The following is a 20,296-nucleotide window of genomic DNA, read 5'->3' as shown; positions in this document are numbered from 1 at the left end:
CATTCATAGTCTCCAGAGGATGACCATCCCTTTAGCAATCTCCTGACTTTTCATTTAGCACCATCATAATGTTGATATTTGTGGATTTGAGTTAAATGTCCAATTAAATATTTGGTGGGTTAAAACTGAGCGCAGACATTCACCGTCCCCTCTGGATGAACTATTCTAACTTTTAGGATTCTCATCCAGTCCCGTCATGAGGTTAGATCAGTGTCAGCGGGCCCAATAAATATCATGGAAACCAGCCTACTTATGATGTTAACCCTTTGAAACCTGGATTGTCGTCAGTTTTCTTGTGCTGCGTTCAGACACCTTTCACAAGCATTTTAACATTTAAAACTATAGGTGTCACTTGTTTCATCACCATACGATATTACATCGATACTTTGGACAACAATACGATATTTACCGATATTACAAAGTCTACCATGATTCGTTTTAATTCAGGAGCATGCGATCACTATGCGCCAATATTATCTGCTCATTTAACACAGTGGGTTACAGGAGGAGCTGCCACCCCTTTTTATGGTCAGAAAATATAAAAAAACAACTTATACATAATTTGCAATAATTAAAACTGGTTCATTCTGTTTAAAAACGCTCTCTGGAAAAACCTTTTTCATTTTAATTCAAACTATGATGTTTTTTTCCTAAAACTTCAGGGCTGTCTGACTTGAAGACAAACTTCTTCCAACAACCTCAAAATGTGGATTAACAACAAACAAACAGACACTAAGTATAAAACTCAATAATAACTATTAAGGGTCATAGACAAAACAACTGTCTTTTGTAGGTCAGATTTCCCCGACGTATATGTAATTTGTATATGCGCATTAGCATATACAACATGCTAATGTTGTATATGTAATGTTGTATATACGCATTAGCATATACAACATGCTAATGCTGTGGAAATTAGCTAAGCGGCTAGCAGACCTTTCCTGGACTTAACCAGCTTACTACTATTTATGCTTTGACTTACTCACCGCTGGTTTAAGTCCCTGCATCTCTTGACAGAACAGCATCGATGACTTTCAGTCTACATGCACGTTTGCAGTCACTGTTGCTGAAACAGAGCAGCTAACCTTAGCAATAAGTCAGTGAGCTTTGTTTACATATGAGGTGTGCTGTCTGTTTACTTCCAGTTTCTCCTAAAACAAAACAGTTTGACTCTGATGATTTATTCCAGAGTAAGTAACAGTAATATATCTTCATCATCTTTCTCTCAAGTGCTCTCCAACATCTGCTGGACGCTGTGTGACCTGACACAGACTTTTAAAATAAGGACGCTCCTGAAAGAGGAGGATATGGATCCATGTTGACACATTGCATCGATGTTACCTGATTGTTGCTCATTTAATCGATATATCCATGCAGATCGATGGATTGTTACACCCCTATTTAAAACGTGAGCAATTTGGTGTGATTTATCTATTTTTTCAAAAACACAGGAGTAAAGGCAATTATTGTCTTGGAATGAAATATACCACAAATGGGGGAAACCAGAGTAAAAGTTGACATGAAAATGACCTGAAGATTAGCAATAGAAATTATCCAATGACTAAGGAAACTATCAAGAAAACTATATTTCTAATAATTACATATTTAAAATTTAAAATAAAAATATTTTAATTGAGCAATTTCAAAGGGTAATTTTAATGATTTTGTTCTTTTACTGTATTGTTTTCTTTATCTTTGCTAATTTCTATTAACTTACCAGTATTGTACAGTATTTATGACACATTACACACATTTCACACACACAACTGCAAATAGAAGCAGGATGATGCCATTTAAATAGACCAGCTAAAGACATTTATTTCCCAGGACTTTGCATAGTAAACAATTCAGAGGAAGAGTACAACCGTGTAAGTGTAAAATATAACACTCCTCTGCAAAAGCCAAAAACACTGCTGCTGAGTGCATATATAAATGTACACAGACACCATTTGGTATGAGGTATAGACAAACATATCAGGGTAGAACTAATACTTCATATAAGATAAATTAAGAAGAGGACAGCTTGAAATTTTGAGTCAAACACAATACCTCAGACACTTGACATAACATGGGTTCTGTATTGCACTGAAATTTATACCTGTTAGCATCCATCAGTGAAATGAGTGGATGCCATCTGACACCACAAAGGTATAGCCAATAGCCAATTTATTGCTTTTTGATGATCAGTGCTGTAGTTGTTGAGGTTATTTTGATGACAATTGCAACAGTTTACCCAAAATATGACACATGTCTGATGAAATCTTCTTTAGGGAGTCTAATATGCATTAAATATGTATAAATTAACAATTCTGATGATTGCAATAATCTTACTGACCTTTTACAATGCCTAAATGTTGTGCAACACATTTCTCTATCAAACTAAGTAGGGATGGGTTCAAGATGAGTCACAAAAACACAAGGAATAATAAAAGTGTGAAGGGCTGGTTTCCTGTGGAAAAAACAGATCCTGAAAATCAGAAATTCCAGGAAGTGAAACCCAAAAATGTTACAGTAGCAAAACACACAAATGAAAGCAATAAGACAAAGAAAAGCAAGAGTCAAAAGGACATGGATGAAATTTTTGAGAAAAGGGCTCAATGTCAAAAGACTACAAATTACTTCAAATAAAATTTGAGATTATATGATATAAAATGTTTAGTAAAGTCTATAAAAACAGCCAACACCACAAGAAATACCTCAAGGAAAGACAATATTTACACTTCTCCCAATGTCATCATTTATAAATTAAGAATTCTATAATCTAATCGTTCCCATTTGGACCAGTGATCTTAGACTTGCATGTCTTTCTCCCAAAATGCAATCTTAAGTTGGTTTTCATACGCGCAGTTGAATGTCAGTACCAGGTAGCAAAAGAAAAAACAAGTGGCAGGAAAAAAAACTGATTCTACTCAAAGACAATTTAATTTAAAAAAAACCCCTGCTTCATGAAAACATGATTGAACACAGTGATTAACTGCTCTTAGAAGAAACTGTCTACTTCCCTTCAGTCAGCTGTCAACACACTCACACACACACACACACACATATACACGACACGAATACACACATTTATCACTGAATTCTACCAGTCTGCATTAACTCTCACATCACTACACAAATGACACACAACAATAATAACAGTCTTTTCAATGTAACAAGAAAGCGTTGATGGCTGCATAGAGAAGTGAATTTTCCCACATCTCTCAGTATCAGTGCAGTAATAGTGCAGCGAAAAATGACTGTGGCTTCAAAAATGGTGACGGCCTGTATGGTTAGCTTAGTTCCTGATGCTGAAAGCTTTGGTCTTCTTGATGTTGAGGAGGGGGGGTTTAATCTTTGGTTTGGCATCGGCCTTTTTGTTGCAGACTGCGGAGGGGAACCGACGACTGTAGATGTCTGGATATTGCTTCTGAAACTAAAGCAAAGACAATAAAACTCACGATTCAGTGACAGGCTTTCAGTGGGTCCGCATTACATACATTTTGTCCTCCAACAATACGTCCTCAGCTCTGGAGTGTGGTAAAGGTTTGGAAAAGTTACCAGTATAGATTGCTTTTTGAACACTTTAACCCTCTATGGTACCATGTTGCCTCTGGGTAACATACCCATTTTTTGCTGTTTTACACTTACGCAACACATCCAACTATGTTGAAATACTTTAAAAAGAAAAGGAAATCAGTAGCACTTTACATATCTTGAAAAAAATGAATTCACAATAAAAGATGAAAGAATTTTTAATAATTTAATGTACTTAATTAGAAAATTAATTGAAAATTGCTAAAATGCAAATGCCTTGAAACATGGTTCCTTTATGGAATCCAAACATGACAGTTTTTGTGTTGTTTTTCTGTGTTATGTATTTAGGTTTAAAGCATAACAGTCTGTTTCCTTTTTATCTCCTTTAACCTGGATAAGTTTAATACTTTTTTATATTTTTCCATATAGTATTGTGTATGATAGTTACAGTCTTACCATCATGGTAGTCTTGTTTAAGGTAACATCATCAAAAGTGTACAATTTTTTTTTTTTGAAAGCATCTTTAAACAACGTTCACTTTATCTATTTTATGATAAATATATACAAACTTTTTTTTTTAATTTAGCAACCGACATTATAATGTGTACCATAGAGGATTAATGGTGCTTTTTATTGTTGTTTCTTTTACCTGTTTCAGTTTCTTGCATCTGTCCTTCTCACGTATGTTTTGGTCAGTCAGCAGCATCTCCAGCAACTCCTCCATGGCCTTCTGGGAAGATTCTGCCTTTTGCTGTTCAAACTCAGCGCCGCTGATCTGACGGCAGAATGCGTATATGGGCAATGGAATGCAAACTGGATCGTCACCATTGACATTGGCAAAACCATCCATCGGGACCTGGGGTCAAGAGAGTGAAAGAAATGTATGACTTACTATATACTCAGAAAAGATGAAGCCTAAATCCCATTGTGCTCAGTTGTTTTCAATTGGCCATTTGCTGCTGTTTTCCATATTATTTCTAAATTACATGATCTGCTATACTTTTTACATATGTACACACTGTATACATCCACAATATTTTACACCTCGGGTTGATTAAAAACATTTAAAAATCACTTTAACTAAAAAAAATGCATTAACATATTCTATATAATGTGTTTGCATAGTGTGACACTGCATGAGTTAATGGTGTATGTGGTTTCTAATAGTCATACTGGAATAGTTTTTGGGTGTACCTGTACAGTGCGCAGATATTGTATATGGTCATTGATGGCACTGTGCAGGTACTCTGGGACAGCGAGGATGCTTTGTTGATGGTCCATTAGAAATGACACCAATCTGGTAGCCAACAGCTCATCCAAATCACACTCCACAGCGCTGCCCAGGACGCAGCCTGAAAACGTGTGAACCATCTGAAACAAGAACCACAAAAAACACTCACAAAAACATAATTTGATTTAAAAAAAAAATGAAAACATATTTCAACACAATTAGATGATTATGTCACTGATTCGCATAATTCCACTTTTGTGCCTCACCAGTGTTCTGGTGCCGATGGCGGGGTGGAGGCGGGGCATGTCCACGTTCTGGCTGATGCGTGACATCATCCTCATGAGGAGTTGCAGCTTCCTGCGGGAGGTGGGTGGGAGGAGGAGGGTGCAAAGCTGCAGGGCCTCAATGGCCACACGCTCACAGTGAGACTGGAGAAGGCCTATATAAATATATAAGCATGGTTGCACAGTGATGATGATGGAGACGGGTGAAGTCTGAAGTGTGATCAGTACAGAAGCAAACAGCAGCGGAGTCACTCGGTGTGGACACATTCATCCATCGCTGCTAAATCACATAAACTGGATCAGACGAATGGATTTATGTTTGATGGATGAATGGATGGATGGCATGATTAATCAACTACAGCTGCAGCGCAAAATGAGTCGGGTGAGATTTATAAACAGAACATTTTACGTGTTGTATGCTATTAAAAAGCATAAGCACAACTGTTCCAGATCCAGGACTGTATAATGTGCATCATGTTCCTGCACTGGTATCTCCTGGAACTACTGAACATCTCAGTCACAGATCCACTGATAAAATGTGTTACTGGAAGAATGTTGATGTAACAAGCTCACCAAGAGCAAAACAGCAGGACAAATATATGGATTTGGCTTGTTTGCCAAACTCTAGTCAACTGAAGAATCAACACAAATTAAGCCCATAAGACCCGAGAATTTTCATGTATATTTCTGTAAACACTGTCTTATTGTTCTTTTCTTGCATATGTATCACTAAAGGTACAAAATTACGACACTGCCTTCTTCTATATTGACAATTAACTGCTCAAAGTTTTATTATGCGAGGTTAAAGAAAAAAATCCTGAATGCTCCACTATTGTATTTTTTTTTTTTTTTACAGATTTACATGATTCTCTTGGGTCAATTTTTTTGGTCAGAAAAGACAGAATTCAGGATTGATCTGGAAAAATCACATCCCTGCTTCTGAGCTTACATCAGTTCTGTTCTGTGGTCAAGCACTCAGTGCTGCTACTGGTGGCTAGAAGTCACTATGCAGAAATACTAATAATTAAAATAGTAATCATATTTATACATCTTCTGATCAACAGTGTGCCGACAGTAGTACTACAGTTAGTGAGCGACGAACAGATCCTGCATCTTCATCAATTTACACAGATTGAGTCGATTTTAAAAGAAGTAGACCAGATTAGAGCATGTTTTTGTTTTTGCTACATAACAGCCACCCGACATATTTTCCCCCAATTCGTGGGTCGCTAAAAAGATTTTTACCGCATCCATAGTTTGCATTTTCAAAATTCTTTCTGCAACTTTATAAGAGGACCTGTCACTGAAATGCCCAGGAGATATTGCAGGAATGCAATACTTCTGGCACACTGCATAACTCAAAAGCAGCAGAAAATATCACATAACATGCAAAAAGCAAGAAACAATGCACTGCAAACCTTAATCTAATCTAAATGTAACTAGCTGCACATGAGCTCTATGTGTCTTGAACCAGTGCTTTCTTACATTACTTTGTTCTGTCGATATGTTCACCGGAACCTTTGAAACAATAACTAACACAGACCCCCCCAAAAAGTGAAATTGCTTCCTGCCCCTCTTAAACTCACATCTCGACTTCACATTTTGAGTTCGACAGAAGTTAAAACTTTGCATACCAGCGGTGGTTAGATGTTAGATGGAGTTAGTTTGACTGGATATCAACACTAGACAAGCAGACACGCAGACAGGTAGAGGTGAGAGGGTCTTACTGTGCTCAGGTTTGGGTTGGGGGGGCTGGGAGGTGCTGGTGGGCGCACAGAGAGGCGGTTTGAGCAGTGAAACAGGTCGGGATGGCTTCGACACATCCAGAGAGCTGATGCAGCGGCGGACAACAGTGTGTGCAGAGAGCGTCTGAACATTAGAGGTACTGGAGGCGGGTCTAGGCCCACTGGGTCCTGTGTTAGACCCTTGTACTTTGGCCAAAGCAGATGAGGAGAAAGGAAGATAGGAGGGATGGTAGGACAAGTAGGGAGGACGTGAAGCAAAGGAGGAGTGGTCTGCAGGAGTGTTCACGTTAAGGCAGCTGGTTGCTCGGCTCTGCCACTTCATCTCTTTGACATCTTCCTCCTTTGTTTCTATGACAATGTCCAGACAGCTGCCTACGCTGCGTGGCCGCCAGGAGCGTGGCCTTTGTGTGACTGACTGTCCTGCTACCGACAGTCTATTTCTGGTTGTAACTCCTAAAGCATTTTCACAAGTTGTCGGGGTTGATTTGGATACGGATGTAAAGTCTGTATGGCTGTCGGGAGTGATGATGGCAGAGCTGTCACTCTGGCTCCTGTTGCTATGGGCGCAGGATGCCAGGCTGTCATTGGACAGGAACAGCTGTTGCCGGGTGAGAGGAGCAGAGTCATCCAGGATGGTTTCAAGTGAGCAACTCCTGGTTCGAGGCTTCATTGAACCAGCTGTGCTCAGACTTATGCAGCTGCCTCCTAACTGAACATCACCAGCGCCTCCTGTCAACGCTGCCAACCGTGACTGAAGCTTCCCGCCCAGCACCTCGCTCATTGGCGACTCTGTCTCATCACACGTCCCCTGTCTGAGCAGCGACAGGAGGAGACATTCTGTAGAGCGGAACGACGTCTTTGCAGGAGGGCCTGCTGCCGGGAGGTCGAGCTTCTTGCGCTTCCCACGCTGGTGTGTCGTGGGTGCTGTAACGTACCCGCAAAACACTGATGCAGAGAGAAGAGAGAGCCAAGCGGAGCAGGCAGAGTGTCAGTGCAAGCAGACAGCGAAGGGGAGGGAGAGGGTTTAGTTAGATCAAACTTTTACTGAACAAACACAACCATCAGCTGGTCAGAGACAACACATAACAGGCACAGAGAGTACAGCTGCTCATATCGCTGTTAGGACTCCACAAACACAAGAGACAACAACCAAAACCTGTTAGCAGTCAAAAGGCACAGTTAGACACAACCACATAGTGGAAACGGCATGTCAGCACGACTGAACATCAAGATCTTGCAGACAATCCTGTCAGTTTAAGCATCAAGTCTTCCCTGTGACACAACATTAAGTCTCTTAAAATCATTTTAAGTGTAGTTTTATGATCAGAGAGCAGCCTGATGACATCAGTCCACAGTACCTACCCAGGACGTTGATAAACAGTTCATACAGTTCGTATGTGAGTACTGGCTGAGGAAGACTGTAGAAGTAATCAGACACCGTTTTGAAGACGTCCCTCTCAAAGCCGGGATAGGACGGCTGAGTGCTGTCGTACTTCGGCCCTAGAAGCAAACAGCAAGTTACTGCAGCAGCTACTATGAGTGGAGGATATCTGAAGGCTGAGACTTCTCAAATTACATCCATAATTCCAACAAGAACTTGTGTATGACTTAATTTTCTAACTTTACAAAGAATTCTAAACAGTTAATTAAAAAGTCAGAGGATCAGGGTTCCCACACTTTTTTGCAAATTAATTTTCAAAATGTTTCCATAACATTTCCATTGTATTTTACTCCTTTTTCGTGACTTCATATGTGTATGCAGATCATTGGATGTGGTTATGGATTGGTTGAGCTTCAGTTAAAGTTATCTTGCATAAACAGTGATGCTCGCCGTGCTGGTAGAAGTGTTAAGATGATCTAGTTTTGCTACAGCATTCATTCTCATTACTCATTACTGAGTAGCTGCACACACCAGTGTGCATCATGTGATACTACTGACGTTTCAACAGTCATGCAGTGAAGCACTGTGTTTAAAATGAGTAATGTAAGGACAGACAGTATTTTACATTTCCAGTCCTGGAACACTGTTTTGTTTTTCTTATTTCATAACTTTTCCAGGAGTTTCAAGACCTGGAACCCTGAAGGGATAATTTTACAGAATGTGGATTAGGGCACTGTCTGATCAGCTTCGATATTATCAAGTATCGTTCCGATACGCAAAGGCTGAATCTCATTTGTGTCAGTGAGCCAATAGGCACGCAGCATGACTGTATCAAGCTCTAATAATGCTGGTGATTGGCTGTCTATTGTTGCATGTTGTAAAAGGTATGCAAGAAAAAGAATATATATATATGTATGTATGTATGTCAGACTCTGTGTGTGTGTGTGTGTGTGTGTGTGTGTGTGTGTGTGTGTGTGCTGTATCGTTCAGAAACCTGAATCAGTTTTGTAAATTTTACACCCAGCCGTAATAATGAAAAAATAAATTTGAAATCTGCATTAATCAAAAATAAATACCTTAAGTAATTTTCAATTCTCAATTCCTAGCAATGCTCATGCACAGAGATATCAAAGCAGCTCGTTGCTACTCACAGTTGGCCAGGCTCTTCATGGCAGACAACAAAAATATAAATGAAAAAATAAATTTGAAATCTGCATTAATCAAAAATAAATACCTTAAGTAATTTTCAATTCTCAATTCCTAGCAATGCTCATGCACAGAGATATCAAAGCAGCTCGTTGCTACTCACAGTTGGCCAGGCTCTTCATGGCAGACAAAACCCAGTGTGGGAGGTCGTCTAGAAAGATGATTGACAGGTTAAGATGATTGGATCACTTATGTCACATTGTCAGGGCTCATATTTTGGTGGGCTACAGATTCAGAGTGAGTAGTATACTGAAAATGGTAAAGAGATTCTTAACATATGAGTATTGCTATAGACTATAATGATTTTAATGCTTTCTTGGGACATTTTTTTTGTTGATATATAAACATACTGGTCTTGTCGTCCAGTGTGACCACTCCATGCTTGTTGACCTTGGTCATGTTATGGATGATGTTCTGTGGGTTTATATAGCGTCGGTCTAAAACTTCATCAAGAGATGCAACGCCCAGAATCCTCTGCAGGCTGAAACACAACACACGAAGTTTAGTTGCAGAAAAAAATCTCCCCCATTTAGTGCTTTCTGGACTTCAATCTTTGCTTTAGTTTCAGAAATCAGATTATTTTTCTCAACTTATTCTGCAGGTTGTTCATGTTAAAGGAAATGTTGCTTTGTGACAAACTCGCAATGTGTATGTATTTAAAAAATGAAGGATTAATACTGGGTCAGGGTGATGTCTTTCCAGATCTCCTGTTCGTCCTCCACTGTCAGCTCCCGTCTCTGCACCTGCTGCTCCCCTATTGGCTGATTCTCTGCTTGCAAAGCAGGATCCACATTTTCCTGGAAAGCATAAAGAAACCATGAACCACCATCACATAATCACCATCACTTTTTTTACATTTAGACTCTACTTCAAACCTGAGACTGTACACTGACCCTCTGTCTCCAGAATATGATTGATATTAGTATAGATTATTTTTTGAGACTGAGTTATAACATAGGTACAATAATCCATGTCCAGTCCAGCTCACCTGTGTCCCCTCCTCGTGCTGCTGCTTCTTGATACCTCTAAACCTAAAGAAACCTTCCTTGTCCCTGAATGAAGGCCTTTTCTTTACAGAGCCAGTGGCCGATGCTGGAGCGGGACAGGGGATGGGCTTCAGAGGGGAAGTGGAAGGAAATCTGAGGGAAAGAAAAAAACATGTTAACTACATAATTTTGTGTATGGCAGCACAATCGACATATGTTTTTACCGATATTCTAGTGTATTATTATAATTACAAAACAAGTTCCTCCAAACGCTTCCTACCTGTATAGCACGCTGTTGTCTTCCAGATCCTCCGTGCCCCAGCGACCCTTCACGTCCTCGATCACATGGTTCTTCAGAAACTTCTTCAGCAGCTGCACCGTCTGCTGCCTGGTGACATCAGGGCCAAAGTTGCTGTTGTTACGAAGCAGCTGGTGCATCCAGTCCACAGCGGCAGAGGCGGTGAAGCAGGAGGCGTAGTGCCGGAAGTTCTGACGGTGTTTCCTGATGGGCATACCCGCCCGAAACAAACGAGTCACCTCATTCCACTGAGAGAGTAAAGAAAGAGAGTTTACCAAATTGTGTCATGTACAGCTGAAACTCTGTAACTGAAATCTGAATGTTCAGACTGTGTCTTGAGGGATGCAAGGTCAGCCTGGAGAAAGAGGTATGAATTGGTGCAGTTTGGTTAGGGTTAGTTTACAAACCTTTTTGTCATGGAAACAACATAATTAGGATAATATACGTCGACAAAATTCTCCACAGTCAAGACAAACAACACAGAGAACCAAGTGGTGCTGAAATAATTAATTGATTAAAGGTCATAAAGGGTAAAAATTCCAGCAACACTTGTTGTGTGAGGAACACATTTATTGTGCAACAGTGTTCGGGGTCATCCAGCAGGGCAACAGGTCAAAGACCATAAATGTAAAGTTTGTCTTTGCACTACAAGTGTTGCTGACCTGCTGGAATTTTCACCATTTAAGACTATTTCCCACATCCTTGCACCTTATAAGTACATGAAGTTGAATATCTTTGAGATGTGAATTTTTAGTAAATAAAAAAAACGCACAAAAAACAAGTTAGCTGAGGACATCGCCTTGTTTTCTAATCTGGAAATTCTGAGACATTTTTCACTTTCTTCTGTCATTTTACAGACTTAAAGATAGAAGCTGTAATTTAAAATGATTTTAGTTGCCTTACTGTTCAGTACCCAACTGTCTGATTTCAGCTGGGTGAAGTTGTGTCAAAGTAAGTCAATATAATTTTTTAAAGCTTATACAAAAAAAAGGGGGCGATTAATTCACAGACAGGACAGCTGCACTAGGATAGGTTAGTTTTTGTTGATACAATTACTAGATTTAACTACTAGCAGATAAAAGAATAAGTAAATTGGTAAATGAATAAGTGTTAACATCAATTTTGATGAAGATTTATATTTACAATTGAAGTAATTATCGTATGGAAAAAAGTTAAATCTTCTCATTTATATTACTTTCAGAACTTAATCTTCTAAAATAGCAGTTTAACTGACATTTTATAGACACAAGATTATGAATCAGTTCAGATTATAATTTGTACATTACATTATGATCATTAAAATAACAGTTTGGTTAAACCATAAATTCGGGGAACGGGACGTATTGGAGAGATAGACAGTTTAACGTTAACGTTAGGTGGATTAACGTTAGTTAACGTTAGTAGGAAGAGCTGATGAAAGACGATATTTAATCAATGATGTAAACACTCTTGCATTATTGAACGAAGAGTTACGGCGATTTAAAATGCTAACAGCCAACGTTACAGGACTGCAGCTGAAATTTTCGCATGCATTTACGTTAGCAGTTAACGTTAGCCAGCTTTAGCTAATGATCGCATCAACCAGCGTTAACGTATTAACTTACCAGTTTTGTGGCCCGGTACGGTCCAGGAGTGATAACACGAGAACTCATATTTATCACGAAAGACAGAGAGTTTTGACTTCATCCGATATGACAAGTGGTAAACATATCAGTTGCTCAGGGCAGGATTTAACCGATGTTTTGCTATGAGCCTGTGAATGGCAGTACTGACGATCGCAGCTCTGCCTGGCTGCTTTCCGTCTGTTCAAAATTACGAGCCGTGCTCTTCTGGCACGGGATTGGACGGCGCGAGGGTCACGTGACCAGCCTCGAAGTGAAGAAGGGTGGAGGAGCAACACAAAAATGCGGCCGTGAAGGCAGCACAGTTTCACTTTAACCCTTAGGGCTCACCCTAATATTACTCGTACTCGAAATCAAGCTTTTAAGAACATATAATCTTTAATATTATGTTCTACTTTCAGAGTTATTTTTTAAGCAACATTAGTCCTAATCCCAAATGTCATACATTCATTAATTTCCAGAATTTTAATTCTTTAAATGCCAGGTTTTTCCACTTTTTTCCTGTTTTTTTTTTTGTTTTTAGACATAAATCTAAGGCATTATGCTTTTTATTTATATATTTAGTATTTTGACTAGTTTTGTTCTTGTTATGTGCAAACATGCTGAATCACAATACATAAACCTTTAACCTTGATGATGCCATTATGTTTTTAGATGGAAAAAAAAGAATTTGTTTTCAATATTCTTCAAGCAAAGTTTTTTTGTTTGTTTGTTTTGATTATCACATATTACATTATCATTGATTTTCAGGTGGAAAAATAGCAGAAATCACAAATTCCAAGGCAAAAGCCCAGAATGACAATGCATGTTTTTATACTTTGATAGCTGTGGAAGTTTGAATGGGTTTCAAATAAGTTTTTTTTTGCATTTAACAGTATGAATGTAACAATTCTGTTTACACACTATTTTAGACTGATTGTGAGAGCTGAGCTGTGAATTCCAAGACTAAACAAAAATGCACAATATTGCAAAATGCATGCCATATGCATGAACACAGCCAACTTTTCTTAAAAGAAGAAGAATAAGAATGAAAAGCACCTAAAATGCCCCAAACATTCCCTAAGGGTTAAGTACGTCTAATTTAAGGTTTCAAGATACAAGTATTTGATTGCTGAGACCACCACCCTACCCACCAAACTTTTCGGCACACTCTTTGCTGTTCCCGAGTTTTCCTCAAGGAACGCTCAAAACGCTGCAGTGTCAGCAATGTAAAAGTACGGACAGTCAGCTCCATTGTATTCCCTTACATTTACACACCAATGGAATTTACATTAGCATGTCTTTAATGGCTTTTTGTGGGGATCAAACTGATCAGTTAGCGGCAGAATGACATGATGGTAGGGGGTCAGACAAAAAAGACATGAGGACAGTGGAGGTTAGAGACAAAAGGGATAGATACTGGGAGGATGGGGTTGGCTCAAGCCATTGCTATAGACATGCAAATGCCTGCAAACAGTACACTAACACCACAAATCCAGCTTTCTGTTTTAAATTCTCTCCAAATATGTTTTAGGACAGATAAAAAAAAAAACTCTGTTTGATATGTTTTTCCCACAAAAATGGACACATGCCTTCATATAATAAACATTGTTAATATTTCATCAACAATTTTCTTCTTGCTGTCAAGTCTAGAGACTGTGTATATGCAAATATTATTGATTTCAAAACTTTAAGTGCTGCGTGCAATACTTCATTTAGAAGTGGAGCTTGCATGTTTCCACATCACACTTGAGTGAGCTGCATATTGGACCAGGATTGTGAAAAAGTGTCTCAAAGTCATGCTTGTGCTGACACATCTTAAATCCAGATTTACGGTGCAGAGAGAGCAGAGAAAATTTCCCTCCTCAGCAGACAAATGTGCAAACAGGCTCATATAGTATCAAACTCTGCACATTCATCCATCTGCACAGTGAAGCACAAACATCCGAGCAAAGAGCAGCAATAAGCAAAAGATATTTTTTAAGGAGGAGAACTTAAAATCTGGGGCAGATAAACCTTTTTAGAATAAGATTTACTCGAATTCACAATCAGCTGAGCTGCTGTGGTAGTTTAGTGATCACCAATACTCAAGGAAAATCAGAATAATCACAAAATGATTTTAAACGGACATAATATGAGCAGTATGTGTAATTAGGGAGAGACGTGAATAACACACAACTTAGTAGTATGACGTATGATGAATATTAATAGGTTTCCTGCACTGCAAAGCCTCATAAGAATAAATCAAATAAGTATGACAAACTGCATCACAAGTAAATGCACCACAAGTGGCCCTGTCCTCGGGGCCACTAGTGTATACACAAGTGTATAAAAGTGTACACACTCATGCCTTCGCAGTGCAGGCACCCTAATAAGTGCCTGCACTGATGAATAGACGAATAGTAATAGGTTTCAATAATTTGATTCCTAAACAGATACATGTCTTTGAACGATTTATCAAGTTTTTAGAGCCCAGCCCAACTGTATTAAACGTATGAGGAGTGCCTTTCCCAAATTTCCGTCCTGTGATGGTTGAACAGCTCATACTGGTCAAAAAACTATACAAACAAAAAAGGAATAATTGAAATTGAAAAGATTGCAATCTAATTTTAACTCCTTAGATTAACAGTTTCAATCTACACATTTCTTGGGGAAAAAGAAATGATTACTAAATTAATTAATTACTAAAATATAGAATTGGCTGTCTTCCAAGTCACCTAATTCAATGTGGTTACCTTAGGCTACATAGCCTATAAGTTTATACAGGCTATTAATTGTTTTATTTGCAAAAAAAAGTTAACAATAACAACTATAGAGCTTAAAAAACATTTAATAATTTGATTTTTTTTAAATATATTTTTTTAACATGGCCCATTAATACACTTTAGAAGTCTTAATCTCTTAGTTGGCCTAAACATTACCTGAAACAGAGACCTTGTGTGGTAGTGTAAAGCATGTTTAAAAACATTTAATCACATATCAGTTAATTTTAGTCCAAATTGCAGGCCAGAGGTAACTCAAAGCATAGTGAATACTGGCTACAGGTTAAGCCATGTTAATTAAAGTATTCAAATAGGTAAAGCATGTCTTGGTTTTGTTTAATTGTTGTTGATTAATAAAATAGGAAGTGGCCTAAACAGTATTGGTCAGACTATACCAGGGGGAGTAGAAACACTTTTAACTCCTGTGCTGGTCACCAACACTCATACATCTAATACCAGTATCAATTGTTAAGCCAGAAAATCTTCTATATTTTTCTCTACATTTTTTGTCTTTTCCATTAAGTTGGGTGTGTGTTTTTTTTTCTTCACAACCATCCAAGATTCTTAAGTTTGGTTATTGATCAATTGTCCTATCTTTTCCTTTAACGCGAGGAAACCTGTCTCCCCAAAATACTGCCGTGACCCGGATTCGAACCGGGGTTGCTGCGGCCACAACGCAGAGTACTAACCACTATACGATCACGGCGAGCTGTCCTCACAGGTGATGGTGAAGATGATTTTACGCAATACCTTGAATTCTCTATATGTGAACACATTGTGTACGTCAATCTCTGCGATTAAAACGAGATCCAGGTTTCGCTACAGCGAAAATGCATGATCACATCACGTTATTATTATATCATTTGTGTCAACATTTTCAGTTAAACCCGAGTGAGAGAAAGAGTGCACATGAGAGCAAAGATCGAATGAATAACAGAACCCTCACTCAATAGTAAAATTCAAGCTCACAATCTGGGAGAGGACATGTAAAATTTTGATTATTTCTAACCAGTATTGTTTCGAAAGATGCTTTGTGGCAATCAATAAAAAAACAATATGTGGGGAATTAGTATTTGGTGTATTTATTTTGTGTCGACAAAATATATCAGAGTGACACATCTGCTGTTTTTTGCCTCCCTGACTATGGGCGCGGCTTACGGCAGTTTAAATACGTGACCGATAACTGATTGGTCGTTACTCTGTATTCATATGGTGTTGATACAGTCTCTTCACTCATTGGTCATCACGCAGCCATCCCTCGTTTACCATTGGCTGACTCAACACCACGACCAAATTTCAAACTAGATCTTCATTCGGTTTGTTGATGAAGGCAGCGTGTCTTAACGTTTGCTAGTAAGCTAGCGTCGGAATAAACTAGTACTAGAAAACGAGAAAGCAGTCGACATTACTTGCAGCGCACTCGCTAGACGTTTTGAGGAAATCTAACGTCGTAACATGTAGCTAGCTGTTAGCTTTTTCTATTTTCTTAAAGATTTGAAATGGCTGAAACGTTGCCTCCGACACGGAGAGGCTTTTTAGACTTCAGTCCAGTAAAGAGAGAGGACGCTAACAAGGAGAACGATGTTCCGGTTTTGGTTTTGACTCTGTTTTCAAAGGCTCCTTTTGTGACCTTTGGAACAGTGAAGCTGGGAACCTCCAGGTCAGTTGTTTTGCGTATAGAGAACCCTAATGAGGACGCAGAAGCGGAGGTCACCGTCGACAAGATCCCCTCAAGTAAAGGCTTTTCTGTGAACCACAACACGTTCACCATTCAGGTATGTTCCCAGCTAACGTTAGCTAACAGCTTTTCTCAAATGTGTTTAGGAGCTTCATTGTGCAAAAAAATATTAACATAAGATACTGTAAACATTCCGTCTTCCTGATGTCCTTATTTAATTTCGGGCGTCTATCAAGAAACCCATAAACCTTTGAAACCTGAGCAAATTGGTTTGATTTCTTTAAGAAACATGGGGAGAAGGCCATGAGCAACCTATCAAGACATTGCCTAAAAATACGTTTAAAAAAAATGTAAAAAGTTGAGGTAAGATTACCTGAAAGTAAGCAAAAAACAAATAAACAAAACATTAAATGAATAATAAAAAATGAAAAAAGAAATGCAAAAAACCCAGAAATGAACAAGAAAAAACTTTTAAATATATATTTATGAAAAATATAAATATAGTTTGCATGACATATTTCTTTTGTAACAATACCTCCTCCCTAAAAAACACATTTCAAGGCCATGTTTTGCCACCTTTCACTTATTTCATGCAATTCATGGGATATTTCTCACCTGGTTGCTCATTGCTTTTTTTCCTATGTGTTTGAAAAAAGTAAAAAAAAGTGCGTAGGATAAACTGGCTAATAACTCAAGAATTTTCCATTTGCAAGTATACCGATTCACATCTCGCCTCTTGTTTTGTGTCTGCAGCCTGAGAACGCATTCACGTTGACAGTAACTTGGACTCCAACAGAAGAAGGCGGAATCAGAGAGCTCATCATCTTTAATGCCAATGGCGTCCTCAAGCACCAGGCTGTGCTCCTGGGGAGAGCAGAAGCACCGAAAAAGAAAAAGGTACATTACCTCAGCTCAACTCTGAGGCTGTCAAAGCTGAACTTGCACTGGAATGGATAAAGACTTGTATTACAGTTTTTGTCCTGCTTTTTGCTCCTGCAATTTTGCAACACCTTCTTGAGTTGCCATGTTGAAAAAGAGTAAAAAAAAAAGAAAAAAAAACCCCGAAAAAAACCCCCATCTTTTCTTTTACTGAAACACTTTCATTTTCATTAGTCATTTATACATGTCTTTGGCCTCTTGATCCATGCTTGCAAAAAGCAACACAAAGCTGCATTTTGTCTGATTGATTGATGTCTTTATTTTATGTCATGCACACAATCGTGCCCCACCCTCATGGATTTACAAGACACCACTACAATATGATCAGTCCAAAATAAGATAAGATAAAATAGACCTTTATTAATCCTGAAGGAAATTCTTGTGCCAGATTACTCAAAAAATACAGTAGCAAAGAGTACAACAACAAAGCATCAAATAAATGAAAATAAAGTGCAAAGTGTCTAATAATAATGTTTTAATGTCTAAAAGTAATATTGCACATGGAATTTAAAATTGTACGTAAACATAAGCAAAGTACTCATGCACGTGGTAAAATACTTAAATTTTCCTTCCTGCAGAAGGGGGAGGAGGTGTACAGTTTGATGACCACAGGTAGAAAAGACCTGTGGCGTTCTGTGGTGCTCCTCAGTGGTCTCAGTCTATGACTGAAGGTGCTTTGATAGGAATTCAACGTTGCATGCAGGGAGTGAGGGATGTTGTCAATTATACCAAGCAGTTTCCTCAGCGTCCTCCTCTCTGATACCTCCAATAAAGACTCCAGTTCCACCCCTACGCACAGAAGCAGCTTTCCTGATGAGCTTATTGAGTCTGTTAACGTCAGCGGCCTTCAGCCTGCTGCCCCAGCACACTACAGTGTAGAAGATGATGCTGGCCACCACCTAGTGATAGAACATCTGCAGCATGGTTCTGCAGACATTGAAAAATCTGAATCTCCTGGAGAAAATGCAGATGGCTCTGACCTTTCATGTACACAGCATCTGTGTTTTCAGTCCAGTTTATTGTCTATATGGACCCCCAGAAACTTGTACTTGTCCACAATGTCCACCTCTGATTCATTGATGGTGACCGTGTTCAGACGGGTCCTTTGTTTCCTACAGTCCACCATCAACTCCTTCGTCTTTGTGACGTTGAGTTGCAGGTGGTTTAGTCCACACCACTCCACAAACCTGTCCACCACTCCTCTGTACTCAGCCTCCTGACCCCTGCTGATGCAGCCCACAATGGCAGAGTCATCTGAAAACTTCTGCAGGTGGCAGGACCGTGAGTAGAATCTGAAGTCTGAGATGTAGAGTGTTAACAGGAAGGAAGACACAACTGTCTCTTGTGGTGCGTCTGACACAATGTTCTGTAGCCTCACGCACTGTGGGCGGTCTGTGAGGTAGTTGTAAATCAAGGCCACTACAGGAGCATCCACCTGCATGTCCAGTAGCTTATTGCTGAGCAGGACAGGTTGTATGGGGTTAAAGGCGATGGAAAAGTAAAAAAAAAAAAAAAAAAAGACCCACAGTGTTGCCTGCCTGCTCCAGCTGAGTATCAGCCCTGAAAGATGATGGCGTCTTCCACTCCAGTACGGGGCTGGTATGCAAACTGCAGGGGGTCCAATGATGGCTCGATGACTGTACGGAGGTGCCTCGGGACGGAAGGAGGTGGTCAGTGTTGGGGGAGAGGGATTGGCAGAGAGGTCTGAGGTGAATACATGGGGGGGAGGGAGTCATGACAGGAGCTGGGGGGAGGGTGGGCATCATCAAACCTGTTAAAGAACAAGTTGAACTCATTGGCCTGATGTAGGTCTCCTTCCATCCCCTGGTTGGTCTTCTTACCATGGCCAGTGATAGTTCTCATACCACTCCACACCTCCCTCATGTTGTTCTGTTGAAGTTTGCGCTCAAGCTTCCTCCCGTAACACTCCTTACCCTCTTCGATCTTCTCCCTCAGTTCAATCTGCACCTGCTTCATCTCCTCCTTGTCTCCACTCCTGAATGCAGCCTTCTTCCTCTTCAGTGTAGCCTTGATATCTTAAGAAATACTAGTTATCTTACATGTATGTACATTTCCCAGGCCCAACAAAGACATATTGCCACAAAAAAGGCTACTCTTCTAAAACGTAAGTCAAATTTTTCATAGTCATCCAACCAAAAGAAATCAACATAAATAAAGGTAATTTTACTTTAGAGTAATGGATGGATAATGACTGATTGCTGGTTGAAAAGTTGTGCAAGGCTGTTTCACATTGCTGCTTTAGAGATTTATTATTATGCAAGTCATTTTCAAATGTAAATAAGTGTTTTCTTTTTGTGTAACACAAATAATCCAATGGAGTTTTGGGTCTTTCTATGAGACCTGTGTGAACTGTTTTGAAAGAGACCATGTAAAATGTGTGAAACCAATGAAATAGTATTAACACATTTGCAAGAAAAGATTTTTGCTGTGCTCAGAAGGTGATGATGAAGATCAAGTGGATCCCAGTTACATTTATTATGCTTTGGCAACAGAAAAACTGCAATTATGGTAGAAATCAGTTAGTTAATCAATGAGTTGATCAACAGAAAGTTAGATGGCAACTAGTTTGTTGCTGTTTTTTCTTGCCTAATCGTTCTAAATGTTTGTTTTTTTTTCTAACAGTCTAAGCAAACTTTAACAACTGCATT

The 20,296-nt window shown here is 39.1% G+C and overlaps 2 protein-coding genes and 1 non-coding gene across 4 annotated transcripts in view; 1 reads left to right on the top strand and 2 right to left on the bottom strand.

Annotated features, from left to right (window-relative positions):
* Positions 1–1,808: 1,808 nt before the first annotated feature.
* Positions 1,809–12,432, bottom strand: depdc1a (DEP domain containing 1a). 2 transcript variants are annotated; one of them, XM_042484180.1, is made up of 12 exons: positions 12,252–12,432; positions 10,630–10,895; positions 10,352–10,502; positions 10,042–10,160; positions 9,714–9,844; positions 9,467–9,514; positions 8,139–8,276; positions 6,759–7,721; positions 5,014–5,186; positions 4,711–4,887; positions 4,166–4,372; positions 1,809–3,415 (listed from the first exon to the last, which is right to left on the bottom strand). In XM_042484180.1, exons 1-12 carry the CDS (start codon positions 12,297–12,299, stop codon positions 3,278–3,280), a joined length of 2,559 nt encoding a protein of 852 aa, XP_042340114.1. In that variant the 5' UTR covers positions 12,300–12,432; the 3' UTR covers positions 1,809–3,277. The 2 variants fall into 2 exon arrangements, with proteins under 2 accessions (XP_042340114.1, XP_042340115.1); XM_042484181.1 differs by lacking the exon at positions 6,759–7,721.
* Positions 12,433–15,644: 3,212 nt separating this feature from the next.
* Positions 15,645–15,716, bottom strand: trnah-gug. Its single transcript has one exon. It is a non-coding gene; the product is annotated as a tRNA-His (tRNA).
* Positions 15,717–16,374: 658 nt separating this feature from the next.
* Positions 16,375–20,296, top strand: part of aspm (assembly factor for spindle microtubules) — a 31,248-nt gene continuing 27,326 nt past the window's right edge. Inside the window, exons 1-2 of the mRNA XM_042514046.1 lie at positions 16,375–16,785; positions 17,442–17,585. Coding sequence (XP_042369980.1) covers positions 16,510–16,785; positions 17,442–17,585 — 420 coding nt within the window. The 5' untranslated portion in view covers positions 16,375–16,509. The remainder of the gene's footprint in view (positions 16,786–17,441; positions 17,586–20,296) is intronic.

The sequence above is a fragment of the Plectropomus leopardus genome, chromosome 3 (genome assembly GCF_008729295.1).
Source record: "Plectropomus leopardus isolate mb chromosome 3, YSFRI_Pleo_2.0, whole genome shotgun sequence".
Lineage (NCBI taxonomy): Eukaryota > Metazoa > Chordata > Actinopteri > Perciformes > Serranidae > Plectropomus > Plectropomus leopardus.
The sequence above is the reverse complement of the archived record's forward strand: the minus strand, read 5'-3'. Positions and strand labels throughout refer to the sequence as shown.